At 36.0% G+C, this 17,935-nt stretch overlaps 1 protein-coding gene across 1 annotated transcript; it reads left to right on the top strand.

Annotated features, from left to right (window-relative positions):
* The first annotated feature begins 11,538 nt into the window (after nucleotides 1-11,538).
* Nucleotides 11,539-12,150, top strand: LOC133807014 (uncharacterized). The gene is made up of 2 exons (XM_062245125.1): nucleotides 11,539-11,665; nucleotides 11,749-12,150. Exons 1-2 carry the CDS (start codon nucleotides 11,582-11,584, stop codon nucleotides 12,052-12,054), a joined length of 390 nt encoding a protein of 129 aa, XP_062101109.1. The 5' UTR covers nucleotides 11,539-11,581; the 3' UTR covers nucleotides 12,055-12,150.
* The last annotated feature ends 5,785 nt before the right edge of the window (nucleotides 12,151-17,935 follow it).

Genomic DNA, 17,935 nt, shown 5'->3' on the forward strand with positions numbered 1-17,935 from the left:
TGCAAACCAATGCGCTTGAAGGTAGTTCTGGCACCAATATACAGTGTCTACTCCCTTCCACGATGCCAGAAATTGACTGTCAATTCCCGTAATCATTGATATCACATCTGAATCCCACAAAAACCTTTTCTTATCCGCTTCCTTGGCATTCTGATATGCATCATAACGGGCCGGTACCACTTGTGAGAACATAATATTCATCACAACAGCATCTTGTTGATACGCCCCGGGATAGAATTGTCGACGCCTACGTAGCATATGCTTGGCCGCATCAATATGCTACAAAAATGATAGGAAAGCAATTAATCAGCCTCTATCCATTGAACCAACATCGAACCCCTATCGACCCAAATTTAATGCTACTACAACCAAACCATCTGCCTCTATCCATCGAACCCCTATCAAACCACATTTAAAGGTATTAGAACCCAAACCATCTGCCTATCGAAACCCCATCGAACCCCTATCGAACCAAATTTAATGCTACTACAACCAAACCATCTGCCTCTATCCATCGAACCCCTATCAAACCACATTTAAAGGTACTAGAACCTAAACCATCTGCCTATCGAACCCCTATCAAAACCCCATCGAACCCCATGAACCCAAATTTTTGCCTATCAAACCCCTATCGAAACCCCATCGAACCCCTATCAAACCCCATGAACCCAAACCATCTGCCTATCGAACCCCTATCAAAACCCCATCGAACCCCATTTAAAGGTACTAGAACCCAAACCATCTGCCTCTACCCATCGAAACCCCATCGAACCCCTATCGAACCAACATCGAACCTTATCGAACCCACTATTTATACCAGATAACAGATATTAATAAAATTACTTACCCCATCATCGATCCAAAACTGTGGTGTCTTCATCGTCAAAAACCAACTCGAACCATACACACCTGTTTGGACATCCCTCTTCATCTTGTTTGGAATATCTCCAAGCAACCACTTGCCGACCGTCCTGTACTATGTAGCAAGTGGCTTCTTCAGAGGGTCGTGGACTAATGGCACGTCATCAATCGTATCCATACGAGCTTTCTTCCTGGTTGGGTCGGTGTAGTCTTCAAATTTCTTAGGGTTTGCATCTTTTCCTCTTGGCCAATTGAAAATCTACACCAGCAACATCCCCAGGTTCTATAATAGAAACACATGGGGTCTCAGGATTTGCTGTGAGTACTATCGGGGGAGGAGTGCCTATGTCATGTATGACAAAATCATCTGAGAGGTCAAGTGAGTCGGAATCAGAATCATTTGGAAGATCTTGTACGAATGTCAAGATCTTATTGACAGCATCCATGATGATCGCCAGGTTCTTTAGGATGGTATCCTGACGACTCTCGACTCGCTCCAACCTCTCCAACACCTCCCGTAAATCAGGCTGATCAGGACTGGGGTGTGGGGCTGATGGGGACTAGGGTATCCTCATCATCAGGGCCATCAACAAAAATATTGGCTACCTACGCAACCTCAGCAGCTATCTCCGTCGCCTTCTCAAAATCAGTGGGAGTTTCTACCTCTTCTTCTTGGCCCAACCCGGGATACAAGGGAGCATCACCCTCAGTCAGAGCGCTATAATAATCTATCTCCGAAGGCTGGGGCTTCAACATGGACAACACAATCAATTGAATCAAATACAAAGCATTAATTTAGTTTGAAACCACCAAAGAATACTGTATTTTGACATAATATAGCAGAACTTACACTCGTCTTCTTAAACATCGGTGCAAGGTTGGCCTTCGAAATATGACGCTCTTTATTGCTCGACCAACTAAGCATCCTCGGAAACTGGTTTCCATGGTTAATACCATACTCACGTGCAAACTGCTGGATGGCTTCGTATGCCCAATACTACAATGCAGGGACATAACCATACAAACTGTATTTTGCTTCTTTCTGTTTCCCCTTAACTTCCTTCTTCTTCTCATAGTTCCTCTTCTGATGATTAATGTATTTTTTACATGAATCCATAAGCTTGTTAAAAGACACCTTCCCCCATGGGTAAGTAAAGAAGTACTCAGCGTCCTCCACCATCTTCAACGAATCTAGCCAGACATTTAACGTGCCCTCTCGTGCAAGTAAAACCCCCTCAACAAAGAAACATAGGCCCAACTTGTAGGCATCTTCAACTACAATGCAGTTTTTTAAATCAGCCTCCAAATGCATTATATTCACTGTTTCTTCATCATTAAAGTACTCATTGATTAAGCGGTCACTAGTCAAGTGTTTCTTCAAATCAGTCTCAGATGCCCGGAACTGAAGTTCAACCCCGTAACCAAAGCAAACTCGCCTCCACCAAATCTACAGGGTCTAGATCCCAAATGTAAATGCAACTCATCCTCTTTGATGCACTGGATCTTGTGCAACATTAATTGATGTATGAGAGATGCAGAGAAGTCTAACTTCTTAGCCACAAAAAATTGTTTGAAAGGGGATTCCTTCACCCTTTCTATCAACCCGAGCTCCTCAAACTTGTCATTGATTGTTTTAAAGTAACCATTGCCCCTATATGTGACTCGTCCAGGAAAGTAATTTGTCAAGGGAAAAAGAAACTTCGGCATCTGCAAAAAATAAAGATAAAAATAATACAATTAAACAAAGTCGCGTGAAAAATCCATTAATAAACGTACATGCAACCATCGAACCCCTATCGAACACCCATCGAACCCCTATCGAACAACCCTAGAGCATGCATCGAACCACCATCGAACCCAACATAAAACCCAATCCATCGAGCATGCATCAAACCCCCATCGAGCATGCATCTAATTTCTTAGGTTTAAACCTGGAACCCATAATGGGCCTACCCTATCGAACCCAATCGAGCATGCATAAAATGACCATCGAGCATGCATCGAATGACCATCGAGCATGCATCGAACCATGATCGAGCATGTATCAAATCACAGAAGCACAAAACTTAAACCCCAAATGACCTAACCTATCGAACCCCCTAAATGCCTACCCATCGATGCTCATCGAACCCCCCATCGAACCATCGAGCAACATAAAAAAAACCAGGAAAAAACTCACAATCGGCTTTCAACATACCCATTCCAAAATACTCAAACAAAGCAGATCAATATGCTCAATAAAATGCGTAAAGTATGCAATAAACGAAAAATGTCACAACATTCACACAAAAAAATTAAAAAATATACATATAATCATATATATACACACCATATGCAACATTCACAACAAGGGAGGTCTCGGGGAATCGACCTTAAACTTTGGCTTAGTGGGTCAGGGACCATTTATCAGAGGCGGAGGAGGGAGGTCTCGGGGAATCAATGCGGAGAAGAGACGCGGCCGCCGTGCGGGGTCTCGGGGAATCGATGAGGGAGGTCTCGGAGGGAGGTCTCGGGCAGTCGACGACGGCGATTGTCGTGCTGGGGCTCGGAGAATCGACGAGGAGGTTGTCCGTGGGGGGCAGGGTCTCGGGGATTTCACTGTGTACCGAGAGAAAGAGAGAGAGGGAAAATAGAGGAGAGAAGTGGGAGGTTCAAAATGAGAGGGGTATTTTGGGTATGCTAAAATGAATTGACATTATTTTGTAATGATAAAAATGCCTAGCATTTTTTTGAATTACAACCCCCTATTAAGCATAAAAAGTCAAATTTCCCATAGAGAATCACTCCTAAAGGTTAAAACCATTTAAATTAAAAAGTTTAAGTTCCTACTTTTTAATTTTAATTTTTTAAATTAAAAGAAGTAAAGACTACAAGAGCGTAATTTAAAATAATCAACATGATGAAGGGAGTTTCAAACAAACGATATAAATTTTTATCATTACAACAAAAATATATCCCAACCCCCAAAAATTATTTGAAAAAGAAGGTTTATGATGTTCTTTTTTACCTATTACTACTTGTCATCTAGGACTAGATGTACATGTTATACTGGTTTTTTTTTTGTTTTGAGTAAAGGACAATAAACACAAATAAAAAATAGCGATTTCAAATGCATGAGTGGAAATGGAACGGAAATGACCACAGGTGTGGACATGTGTGCAGTAATGTGCGTACGTATTCATATATACTTAGATTATAGACTGAGTCGAATCGGTGAATTATTGGTAACGACTGGGGAAGGGTTTGTCTATGTTTTTGAAAAATCATCAACACTACTCAATCCAAAAAATACAATAATAATGCAGCCTAAACAATTTGACTGTCACCAACATTCTTACAATATATAACTATTATATAAAAAATAGTCATCGTAATACTATGTCAAAATCTCCATTTGGCGTGGCCTAACGCATTGACTGACGCCATTGAGAAGCTGATGCTTAAGGCGATAGCTAATTGCTGCTGCCCCCTTAAGGATTACCCGTTCTTTCTGTTACTGGTGACAACTCACAATTGTTGTTAAAAGTCTAACCTACGGTGACAACACTTTTGACGAAAATTTTACTACTATCGTCAGAAGTCAACCGTCATAGTTTAATGATATTGCTAAAATGATAGTCTAATATTAGAAAGGAAAAAAACATAGAACTTATCATTGTGAACGAAAAGTCACTACAACAAATTTGATATACAATGACTCCCTACAATGTCTTACACCATTGGTGTAAGACATTAAAACTTATCAGGGGTTTTAAATGTCTAATGGTGTAAGACATTGAAAGTGCATATTAATGGCTACAATTGGAAGACATTAAAAATAGTGGAAGACGTTGGAAATAGGCTGGGGTGGTGTTTAAGGGCACATCCAACGTCTCCCACGTGGCACGTCTCCCAGTGGGAGACGTTGGATGTACTCCCATGCACATCCAACGTCTCCCACTGGGAGACGTGCCATGTGTCCCACGTCTCCCAGTGGGAGACGTTGGATGTGCCCTTAAACACCACCCCAACCTATTTCCACCCCAGACGTTGGAGACGTGGGACACGTGGCACGTCTCCCAGTGGGAGACGTGCCACGTGGGAGACGTTGGATGCCTCCCTTTTATTATACCCATCTTCTTCCTCTTCCTCCCCACACCAACCCGAGAGCATATGCACAAACCAGAGAGGCGATTTGGGGCTGCGATTTTAGGGCTCTAAGGTAAGCTTTTTATTTTATTTGATTGATTTTTAGTTAATTATTTTGGAAATAAATCATAGGTTTTGCATTAGGATGAGTAATATACATGATTTTGTGTTAGTTTTACATTTTTATGCATTTTTTATATACATTGTAGGATTTTATGGTTTTTCCATGGAAGTTTTTAGGGATTTATGATTTTTTAGTTTTTTTTTTAATTTAACCTATCACATTGTATAGATTTCATTAGAGTATATATGTTCATGATTTTTTTAAATTTTTATCATTTTTTATTTCGAAATTTAGATATATTTTTGTATATATTTGAATTTTTTTTTAAATTGTAACTATTTTGTTATATATATAGTTATGTTAAAATAAATTTATTAAATAATTTATAAAATATAAATATATAAATTTTTTTATGTTTTTGTTTATTATTAAGTTTTTAGGTTATGAAATTTTATATTGATTTTTTGTTGAGGTTATAATTAGCGGCACATTGAGATTTTTTTTATTTGTTTACCAATATCATTTACTATTATTAGATATTTAGTGATATTTGTTTAGTAATGTTTAAGATATTAATTAATTTAATTTCATAGGTTGTGATTTTTGTGGTGAGATTTTAGAGAGTATTTTGCATCAAAATTCCTATATCAATCACACATTTGAGGTAATTAAGTTTCTAAAATTGCAATAATACGATATATATTGCTAGATATTTAGTGATGTTTTATTTATTATTTATTAATTTAATTTTATTGGTTTGTGGATTTAATAGCGAATTTGATTACTAAGTGAAGTAATTTTGCTAGCTTTTGGATTAAAGATTGCAAGAGGTACATATATATTCTCTTACTTCTACTTTTAATATTATTAAACAAATGTTAGAGGAGTTTGAATATCTTAAATATTCATCCATAGTGAAGTAGGTTCTGAGATTAAAATTGTGTGCTGCGGTGATAACGGAAGGTTGAGAACTTGTGTGTATTAGTGAAGTAGGTTCTGAGAAATTTGACTGTGTGCTGCGGAGCTATAAGGAAGAAACCTATTGTATGTTGTTTGAATTGTTTGTTTTGTTATTCACATGCAGATGGTTAGGTCACTATTATAGGGGAAATGCTGCCCGATTTTATCTAGGATAATAAACAATTAGTTTTATATAGACATTCTATAAGGAAGAAACTTATTGTATGTTGTTTGAATTGTTTATTTTGATATTCACATGCAGATGGTTAGGTCACTATTATAGGGGAAATGCTGCCCGATTTTATCTAGGATAATAAAAAATTAGTTTTATATAGACATACAAATTTATCACGTGCTTATTTAGTGTTGTTTCTTTTCTTTTCCATAGACATAGGAGAATATATGGATAAACAGTGGATGTCAGCGAATAGGTTATTTGCGGAATATAGGAACGGGGTCGATTTGTTCTTAAGGTTTTGTTCGGAAAATGTGAAAGACCCAAATTTTACTTATTGTCCATGTCTTAAGTGTGGAAATGTTAAAAAGATGGATCTTAAAAAGATTAAAGAACACTTATATTTCAATGGGATTGACAAGAGTTACACAATTTGGTATTACCATGGGGAGATAGCTCCGATTGCTCCAACTCTGCCAAGTAGACCAAAAGGAGTGAGGAGGAATATAGTGGAGGAGAACTGGGATCCATTAGATGAAATGATTGACGACGCACATTATGGATCAGGAGTAGACCCAAATAAGTTTGAGACACTCCTTAATGATGCCGAGAAACCAATTTACCCTGGTTGTGCAAGATTTACAAAATTATCTGTGCTTCTTAGGTTGTACAATCTAAAAGCTAAACATGGATGGAGTGATAAAAGCATTACTGAGTTATTTGGTTTCTTGAAGGAGTTATTGCCTGAAGATAATGAAATTCCAATTTCATTTTATGAGGCAAAGAAGACGTTATGCTCATTAGGCATGCAGTACGAAAAAATTCATGCATGTCCTAATGATTGCATATTATATCGAAATAGTTTTGTAGACGCAAAATCGTGTCCTACTTGTGGTGAGTCACGATGGCAAAAGAAAAGAAATGGTGACGATGTCAAGGAAGGAGTACCTGCCAAAGTTTTGTGGTACCTTCCGCCAATTCCTCGTTTCATCCGATTGTTTAGAAATGCCGAACATGCTAAAAGTTTGTCATGGCATGCTAATGAAAGAATAAAGGATGGTAAATTAAGACATCCAGCTGACACCCTTGCTTGGAAGAGAGTTGATTTGAAGTGGCCTTCTTTTGGAAATGAATCTCGTAATATTCGTCTAGGTCTTTCGACTGACGGGTTTAATCCACACGCATCCCTTAGCAGTAAGTATAGTTGTTAGCCTGTTATGCTTGTTATTTACAATCTACTCCCATGGTTGTGTATGAAGAGAAAGTTTACGATTTTGACCCTGTTGATATCAGGACCTAAACAACCTGGTAATGATATTGACGTCTATCTAGCTCCTCTTATAGATGACTTGAAAACTTTGTGGGATGAAGGGGTTAAGGTTTATGATGCGTATAGGTAGGAAGAATTTAATTTTAGAGCGGTCTTATTGTGGACAATTAATGACTTTCCTGCTTATGGAAATTTATCTGGGTTTAGTGTGAAAGGATATAAAGCTTGCCCCGTTTGTCAAGAAAAAACATGTTCTGAATACTTGAAACACTCTCGGAAAATATGTTATATGGGACATAGGAAGTTCTTGCCTAATACGCATAAACTTCGGACTTGGAAGAAGGCATTCAATGGTAAACAAGAGTTTGAAGAGGCTCCTGAGCCATTGAATGGGATCCAAGTACTTGAGAAGATGTCTAAAATTGTGTTCAAGTTAGGGAAGCCCAAAGTTCGTACACCTACAAAGATGAAACGTAGTCGCAAGGCCAAGGTTGTGGAGGAGCCAAAAGGGTGTTATAAAAAGAAATCTGTTTTCTTCGAACTTGAATATTGGCCTTTCTTACTTATACGTCATAATTTAGATGTTATGCACATAGAGAAAAATGTATGTGATAGTTTGATTGGCACTTTGTTGAATATTCCTGGGAAAACTAAGGATGGAATTAAGGCTAGACAAGACTTGGTTGCAATGGGTATAAGGGATGAATTGACTCCAAAACCAGATAAGAGACGAACATATTTACCTCCTGCAGCTTACACTCTTACTAAAGAGGAAATAATGGAAATTTGCAGATGTTTGTTTAATATAAAAGTTCCAGACGGATATTCCTCAAATATAAGGTCATTGGTAGACATGAAAAGTTGTATTCTGACTGGCATGAAATCTCACGATTGTCATATTCTAATGCAACATTTGCTACCAGTGGCCATTCGATCTGTGTTGCCTAGGAGAGTTCGAGATGTAATCACAAGGTTATGCTTGTTTTTCAAGTCACTGTGTTGTAAGGTGATTGATCCGCTAAAGTTACCTAAGTTAAGAGATGAAATTGTTGAGGTATTGTGTGAGTTGGAGAAATATTTCCCGCCGGCATTTTTTGATATAATGATCCATTTGACAGTTCACTTGGTTAGAGAACTAAGATATTGTGGTCCAGTTTATTTAAGATGGATGTATTCATTTGAGCGATATATGAAGATTCTTAAGGGGTATGTTAGGAATAGAAGTCGGCTGGAAGGATGCATCGTCGAATGTTATATTGCAGAAGAGGCAGTTGAATTTTGTTCTGCATACATGACTGGTGTACAGAAAATTGGGTTAAATGATGTTGAAAATGTTGAGATTCAGAGTCGTCATGGTAGCGTTGTATGCACAGTAAGTCGAGATCTTCTAGATGAAGCGCATCGTCTTGTGTTGCAGAATATAAATGAAATTCAACCTTATATCGAGTGAGTTATATTCATATAATACATTAAGTTTAAGTTGTGTAATTTCGTATATTCAATTGTTTAACAACATATTTATAATTGAAGGGAACATTTTAATTGGATAAAGACCAAACTTCCATCCAAGTCAAGGAACTCAAAATGGTTACAAGACGAACATTATCGAACTTTTAGTAGTTGGATAGAACAAAAGGTAAATTGTGTTGATTATTGAAAGTTGTCATTAATTAGTACTTAATTACAAGATGACATTTTTGGTTGTTTTTGGTATGTTGATTTGATAGGTTGTGTCAGAATTACAAAACACATCAAATAAGGTTTCAGACATTGTTAAGTGGATTTCTCGAGGACCTTCAGTTAATGTCATCAAGTTTTCATCATACATGATTAACGGTACTCTATTTAACACTAGGGAGCGCGATAACAACAGAAACACACAAAACAGTGGTGTTAGCCTTGTTGCTAAAACTGTGCAAGTCTCTAGTGCAAAAGATAAAAATCCAGTTGAATGTGATATGACTTTTTATGGAGTAGTTAATGAAATTTGGGAGTTAGATTATATCACAACTCGAGTACCTGTTTTCTTTTGTGATTGGGTGAAAAGTGACAGTGGCATAATATATGAAGATTTTGGTTTCACATTAGTTAATCTAAATCGAATTGGGCACAAATCTGATCGATTTATATTAGCTTCACAAGCGAAACAAGTATTTTATGTGAATGATCCTTCAGACAACCAATGGTCAATTGTTCTTCCAACGCAAACAAGAGAATGGAACATTAAAGATGGTGATTTACATGATATACCTCTCGAAGAAGAACTTGTCACATTCACCGCAATAGAAGATAATGACGAAGTTGATGATGATTGCATTTGTTTCCGTGAAAATGGTGAAGGATTGTGGGTTGATGATAATGGGTCTTGAGGTACCATATAATAGGTTTCATATGTTTATGATATGTGAAATTCTTAGTTGTTATCACAATTTGTTTCATCTTTTGATTATGAGTGTCCAAAATTGTTATAATAATGATATTTATGTTTCACAGATAGAGGCTGATCCTTTTGGTGGTAGTTCTGATGAGGGAGAGCAACGCCCTCATTCTCAGTCAGTGGAGCAAGAAAATAAATCTGTGAGAGGACGTACATGGATGTCTAGAAACACCAAAAAAAAGGAGTGAAGGACATCTTACTCCTGTTGAATACAATGAGTATGGTCAACTAGTGGGTGGATCTAGAAGTAATGTTTCATCACAGCTTGGATCAGTTGTTCGAGCAACTGTGTCCATCAACATTAACAGTTGGAAAGATGTTAGTGTGGTGGATAAAAATAAAATATGGGACACAATGAAGGTATAATTTTATTAATTATATTTCATTTAATGTTTTTAAAATATATATTATTTTGATAATATGCTTCTTATTACTTTCAAACTTGCAGAAAACTTATGATTTGGACCCCAAACAAAAGCAACAAATGTTGAAGGATGCGGGAAAGTACTTCCGAAATTGGAAGACTAATCTTACAAGGGTACACATTTACGATGCTTTGAAAAAATACCCAAATGAGTTCCCGCCAGCTTTGCCATTTGGATTTGAGAATGTCATAACTCCGGATGAATGGTTAATGTTTGTGAACTCAAGATTAACTCCCGAGTGGCAAAGAAAGAGAGAGGAGATGCAGAATTATCGAGTACTGAATAAATACAATCACAACATCTCTAGAGGAGGCTATGTGCGTATTGAAGAGATGTTAATGGAACAAAGTGGGAAAAGTCTGACTGAACTTGATAGGGCAGACTTATGGAGCATGGGTCGTCGGAATGCAAAAGGAGAGCTCATTGGAGAGGCCTCTGAGATTCAAAAAAATATTGTAAGTGCTCATATTTAATAATGTTGATATGTCAAATTATTAGCTTATATATATAACTTTCTGTGAATATTGTTTCACAGGATCATTACCGGCAACTCCAAGCTGAGGGTAAATGGGCACCTGATGGCCCTGATGATGTGCTGACGAGGGCATTGGGCACTCCTGAGCCTCGAGGACGTGTTAGGGCTGGAGGACACGGTGTGTCCCGCTCAGTATACTGGAATACTCCAACACCTACCTCAACGAAAAATAAATCAAAAGCCTCTTCTTTGAATGACGACATTAGAAAGGAATTTGAAGAAAGATTTCGAAAACAAGAAGAAGAGCATCATCAACAAGCACAACGCCTAGAAGAGCGCCTTCAGCAACAAGATGAGCTCTTGAGAAAATTATTGGCCCAACAGAGCGGGTCAGGATCTAACGTTGGAGTCCCGCCAACGCCATCATCATACTATGTGCCCGACCCACCAGTGCCACCAGCGCAGGCGTCCTACTATACTCCAGACCCAGTAGTGCCTCAAGCAGAACACCACATTGTTGCACTACAACCGCTTTTGCAAGAGGAAATTAAACTTTCTTGAATATTCTGAAACCAAATAAATTTCTTTACTGTTTCAACATGATTATTTGTATATAATATGTTTCTTACGCAGGGCCGAGCATGCCAATTAGCAATTGGTTCGGTTTCAAACATTGTTGCATCAGGTACACTCATTGAAAGAGAGGCATGCAACAACTTCCAAGTTATGATTACGAGTGTTCTTAAGCCAACCTGTCCTCTCCCTTTTGCATATCCTGATTTGGACATGTACATAGTTGCTCAGGCCATTGGGACGCCAATAGCGTGGCCTAAGGATTTTGTCATTATATCTGAAGATGTAACTCATGAGGTGATGCCATGTTTTTACATAATTATCTTTACAATTCTATATTTGTTTGTAATTTTTTTAATTGTTGATATAATTGTATACAGACTCCCTCTACAAGTAGGACCAAATCACAACGACCAAGAGCTCCATCAACACAACAACCTCGAGAAAGAAGACGACAACAAACTCCTCCAACACAATTGGCCCACACTCCATTGGAACGATTACAGAATATCGTATCTCATTGGGATGATGGCGAGTGTGTCAATCTAGGCATAGAGTCTGAAGTTTTTGATCAGGATATGTCTCACTGTTATATATTTAAGGATGACATACTTCAGTTTGCTCGAAAGGAGAAGATTGGACAAGCAGTACTCGTCAGCTACATGAGGTATATATCTCACAAATAAGTTTGTTCATTTAATTTTCTAATTTGATTTATTCATTCATATAATAATTTTTCATATTTTTGTATTAGGTTCATTTACAGATATGTGGTACAACAAGGTCGCCAAAATAAGTTTTTATTTGTCAATCCTAATATCGTCGCCACTCAAGGGAGTTCATTCGAAGATCGTGTTCAGAATTTGTTCAGACGTTGCAATGACGTAAAATCAAAAGAACAAGTTATGCTTGTCCCTTGGAACCATGGGTAAGTTTAAAAAGTTGTCATTTTTCCGACCCATATCAATAATTTCTTTGTTTAACATTTGAGCTATAATTTTTTTGTTTTTCTTATACAGTGAACATTGGATGTTGCTTATTTTGGCACCATATGCATATCATGTTTATTGTTGTGATCCGGTGAATTCAGAGCTAAATAACCGTGAGGAGATTGTATCAGTGATCGTCAACGCTTTCAATCTTTTTTTCTCTATGAATCTTCCTGATGTCGAGATCCTTGATACTCTACGCATTAAGCAACCTCAGGTAAGTAACTTTAGCAGAAATTTTTGAACATTTATAATAATTAAGTAGAATAATATGTATGCATTTTTTAAAAAGTTTCAATTTAATAATAAATTACTCATATTTTTAAATAATTAGTGTCCACACCAACCGGAAAATGTGGCATGTGGATACTACTTAATGAGGATGTTGAAGGATTTGATTGAACATGCGAGTCCCGGACATTACTTGAGAACGGTATTATTAATTAAAATTTACAAATTATTTTTGAAACTATAAATGTAATCAAATAATTAATTAATATATTTGACTTTATATTTCTTGCAGCTAATAAGCACATCATATACAGAGGCACAAATTGATGAGTTGCGACAAGAATGGACGACATATATGTTGCCGATAATCCAAAGTTACCGACCTCGTTGATAGGTTTTTTTTTAATTTTTTTTTAATTTTTTAACTCTTTCTTCATACACAATGCAATATTTGTTCATTTTGAATATTTCTAACAAATATTGTATTTCTTGTATATATCTAACAAATATATTTTTTCTTTCAATTTAATTGATTATTATATTAATTTAAATTTAGATTAAATTAATTTCAATTTAAATTAATATTATTTCAATTTAATTGATTATTAAATTAATTTAAATTTAGATTAAAATAATTTCAATTTAAATTAATATTATTTCAATTTAATTAATTATTAAATCAAATTAAAATAATATTAATTATAAATTTATTTAATTTTTTTTTTAAATGTGAGAGACTTTCAATGTCTCCTATTGGGAGAGGTAGAAAGTCAAACATTGACTTTCCACCTCTCCCATTGGGAGACGTGGGAAGTGACTCACCTCTCCCAATGAGAGACATGGGATGTCTCCTAGGGACTTCCCACGTCTCCCATTGGGAGAGGTGAGTCACTTCCCACGTCTCCCAATGAGAGAGGTGGAAAGTCAACGTTTGACTTTCCACTTCTCCTAGTGGGAGACGTGGGAAGTGAGGCACGTCTCCCAATGAGAGACGTGGGATATATACCTACAATAACCCTAGCAACAACGTCTCACTAAGTGGGAGACATTGTAGACTTCCAATGTCTCCCCATTAAAGTCATAAAGCATTTATTTTGTTGTAGTGAGTAGTTTATTTTACTTTAGTAAAAGAAAAAAAAAAAGAGAATATAAATGGATTATGGAGACGACGGTCTCCATATTTGTTTTCATATTCAACTACTTTCGTTTCTATAGTTGGTGATAAATATTAAAAAATATATATATAGAGCCTTAATTATATTCTTTATATCTTGTTTCCTTTTTCATTAATGGGATGCCTTTCATATTCAGCAATAAGTTCAAACTTTTTTTTTTTTTTTTTTTTTGAACTTTGAAGGAATCATCGAGTTTATTTATTAAATACTACTAAAGCCCCGTTACATGATTTGGAAGAGGATCTCTGTGTTAACCTTTTGTTGTCTAAAAAGAAAATAAGGTAGAATAGAACAGCCATAAATAGTATAGGCTGGCTGCTATGCATACCAGAATTATCAAACTAAATTAATAGGTTCGGCAATGATAAGGTTTGAATTGAAATGCGTATTAATAAGTAGACCATAAAAGTCCACTTTTACCGTACGACTTTTGAAAGTTCTCTTTTCTTATTTTTTAGTCGTGGAAAGAACTAGTGCTGATGTTATGAATATTATTTATATATATATAGCGAGAGAGAATTTTTGGTGTGCTGGTGGAATGTAGATTATGTATGGTGTTAGCTTAAAATAACAAAAGAACCCACAGCCAACCTAACGAAACCTAACCTAAGCCAGTTGGACTTTTGATCACCGGTCTCAATCCAATTGCAAAATCGACGCGGCGACGCGTAATAGAGTAAGGCCAAAGAAAAATCAACAGAACACGCCACTTTTTAGTAATGTGAATGTGAATGTAAATGGTAAATAGCACGACCTCACCTTCCTCAAATTAATATCTGATTAGTTAGTTCCCAGCTTGAATTTTAAAACTCATTGAATAGAATAGGCCCTCAACTTTCAATTATTGTGACATGGTAATGGTACGTAGTCCCTCAAGCTTATTCTCCGTCAAACTAGGTTGAATCCAATTAATCAAAGATAAAGCTATAATTTTACATTACAAATTAAAAAATAAAAATAAAAATAAAAAATCAATTGCCACGAATAACATCTTCTCTTTCCATTTTCCATTGATTTCTTATTCTTCTTTCTCATTTTCCTTTACCACTACAACAAAAACCCCATTCGATGTCACCTCTCTTCATATATCATTCAAATACGCTTATTTTACAAATGAATTTTAGGCGTCAATTCTAAATAATGTCCAAAAATACCCAAATTGTAGGCATCAATCCCCTATAACCTAATTTTTAGAAAAAATATATAAAAAGAAATAGGGGAAGTTTACAAAAATAGCTAAGAATTAAAAAAATATACTAAAAATACGAAATATGAACAAAATTACAAAAACATGGAAGGGCATAATCGTAAATATGGAGGTTTTTTTTTTTTTTGGTAAGCAAAATTTACAAATTTGTAACAATAAATATTTTTTGTAACCAAAGCTTACAAATTTGTAACTAACTAGAAAATTGTTACAATTTTATAAACAACATTTACAGACTAAATAAAAAATTGTAACAAGTAGTAACAGAATTGTTACAAAATGTTATCCGCATTTTTGTAAAATTGCATATTTTTTTTAAAAAAAATTGAAATTTACAGTGCTACGTGTAATTTTTCCAAAAAAAATAGACCCACCGCCCACGCCCATCTCCCATATCCATTTCATTCCCACTTCCATTCATTTTCTCATCTAGTCGACTCCCTTTCTAATAGACTCTCTTTGCTTCTCATCTCTCTCTCTCTCTCTCTCTTGTAGTGGCAGCAACAACGCATGTGTTGGCGATGGGACGACAAGACATAGTGGCTTTTAGGCTTGGAGGACAGAGGAGTTTCGGCTTTGAGAAACAAACCTAGGTGTTACTTCCTTGTTCTTATCTTCTTTCCTTATATTGGCTACCTTTTATGATTTTTGTATCTAAGGGTAATCTTGATTTTTTTTTCTTTATATTTCTAGGATTTTTCAGTGTGGCAAGCGAGTACAACGATGGCCTTTGAGGACAACAGTGGAGTTATTTGTGGATTTCGCCTCTTTGGATGTTTCTAAGTTTGAGTATTTGCATGGTTTAAGATTTGATGAGTTTCTCAATTTATGTGTTAATCCAAATTTAGATTTCTTTGTTTACTTTTTTTTGGTTTGGTTGTATGTTTTTATATTGTTATATTGTATTTAAGTATTTTGGATTACTATTTTCTTTTCTAGTGTGGACTTTTTTTCCCTCCCTTAATAATTAAGGGAAAAATATACAACGGATGCATGTACCCACTATAGGCGTCAGCTTAGAATTGATGCCTATAGCATTTTTGGCATCAGTTTTGGGCAAAAGATACAATTGATCGCTTGTACCCACTATAAGTATTAGTTTAGAATTGGCGCTGTAATAACAATGTTTTGTGCATGTGTTTTTTAATGGCAAATCATGATTCCAGATGCATTTGTACTGTGTGTTTGTTGCATCTGGTGTTCTCAGTGTTTGCACTTGCCACGTAGGATAAGTTTTCAGTTAGCTTTAACTAATTCTGGTTACATGGTTGTTAATGGTTCTGTTAGGATTAGTTAGCTGAACATATATACAGGTCGTTTTGGGTCTTGGATCTAGAACTAACGAACTAATTTTTCACAGAGAGTTTTTGTTGTTGTCTTCTTGGTTATACTCTCTTGTCTTTGATGCAGGGTTTTGGTTAGGGTTTGAAGCTTTATTCATGGAGCTGATTTTGATATTCTTGAAGCAGCAGAACAGAGGAATTTGTTCTAAAATTTATGAAGGGATTTAAAAAAAAGGTGTTAAAGGGATTTCAACATTACTTCTAAGGGATTTCGAAGAAAGAAGATTGACTGGGAGACTCAATAGTGTGAATGCAATTCTTTCTTCGTGTTTCATTTGTTCTTTAGCAAATTAGTGTTTTGAGATTGTAATTTGTAAAGAACATGATTTGATATTGTGAAAGTTTTTACCCTAGTCTTTGTGACCCAATGAGTAGCTGATTTATTTAGTGAACCATGTAAAAATCTTTGGTGTGTTCTTTACTTTCCTTTTGTTTTTCTATTGTCAAATCGTTTGGTTCATTCTTATATTTCATAGACATATAAAGTAACTTTTCAATTTCATTTGAAATCGCGATCCGTAGGGTGTTTTCGTTGTTATTTGTTTTATTTTGTCTATTGATTATGTTCTTGTTCTCCATCTGTTTGTTTTTTGGTTTTTTCTTTCTTGATTCAACTAACCCTTTATGAGTTTCATCTCTGGGAGTAATTTCGTTGTTTTCGTTGATCATGGAAATGTTTAGGGAATGTGGATCTACCATAAGACCTCCTATGGTGGAAGGAGCCAATTATCCCTATTGGCAAACAAAAATTAGAGCATTTCTCAAGGCAGTAGATGAACGTGTGTGGATTGTTGCCGATGGATGGAAACTTACCACCGTCAAGGAAGGTGATTTTGAAAAGCCAAAGCCATGAAGGACTGAACCACTACCAAAATTGAAAAGGCTAGTTTCAATTCAAAGGCCCTACATGCTCTTTTTAATGTAGTCTCTACTAATCAACTCAAGGTCATTGCAAATTGTGAGATCGCTAAAGAAGCTTGGGAAAAACTCAAAGTCAAGAATGAGGGCACTAATGTTGTCATGAAGTCCAGACTTCACTCTCTGATAAGGCTTTCGAGAATTTGATGATGGAGGAGGAAGAATCTATTGTTGAATTTCATGAAAAATTGTGTGACATATCCAATGAGTCTTATGCCTTGGGTGAGACTTACTCTAATGCCAAGCTTGTTCGCAAAGTTCTTGGAGTTCTTCGAAGAAGTTTCAAGGGCAAAGTCACATCAATTGAGGAAGTACATGAAATTGAAGATCTGGATCTTGATGAATTAATTGGATCTTTGCAAAATTATGAGCTGACTTTGCAAGAGATGAAGTAAAAACAAGAAAAAGTCAGAAAAGGAGAATGAAAAGCCCAATAATAGTCTTGCCTTTGTTCAGAAAGAAGAGCTTGATAAAATTGCAGATCTGTCTGAATGTCTGGCAAATAATTATGCCAAGTTCTTGAAAAATAATTAAAAAAAAAAACTATGGAGGTAAAGAAAATTCCTTCAAGAAGTTCAATTATGCCACTAATAAGCCAACACAGTCACTGGATAAGAAGAACAGAGGTATTCAATGTCACAAATGTGACGATTTTGGCCATATCCAAGTTGAATGTGCTAACACACTCAAGAAGAAAAAGGCAC

Source organism: Humulus lupulus, chromosome X (assembly GCF_963169125.1).
Source record: "Humulus lupulus chromosome X, drHumLupu1.1, whole genome shotgun sequence".
Classification (NCBI taxonomy): Eukaryota; Viridiplantae; Streptophyta; class Magnoliopsida; order Rosales; family Cannabaceae; genus Humulus; species Humulus lupulus.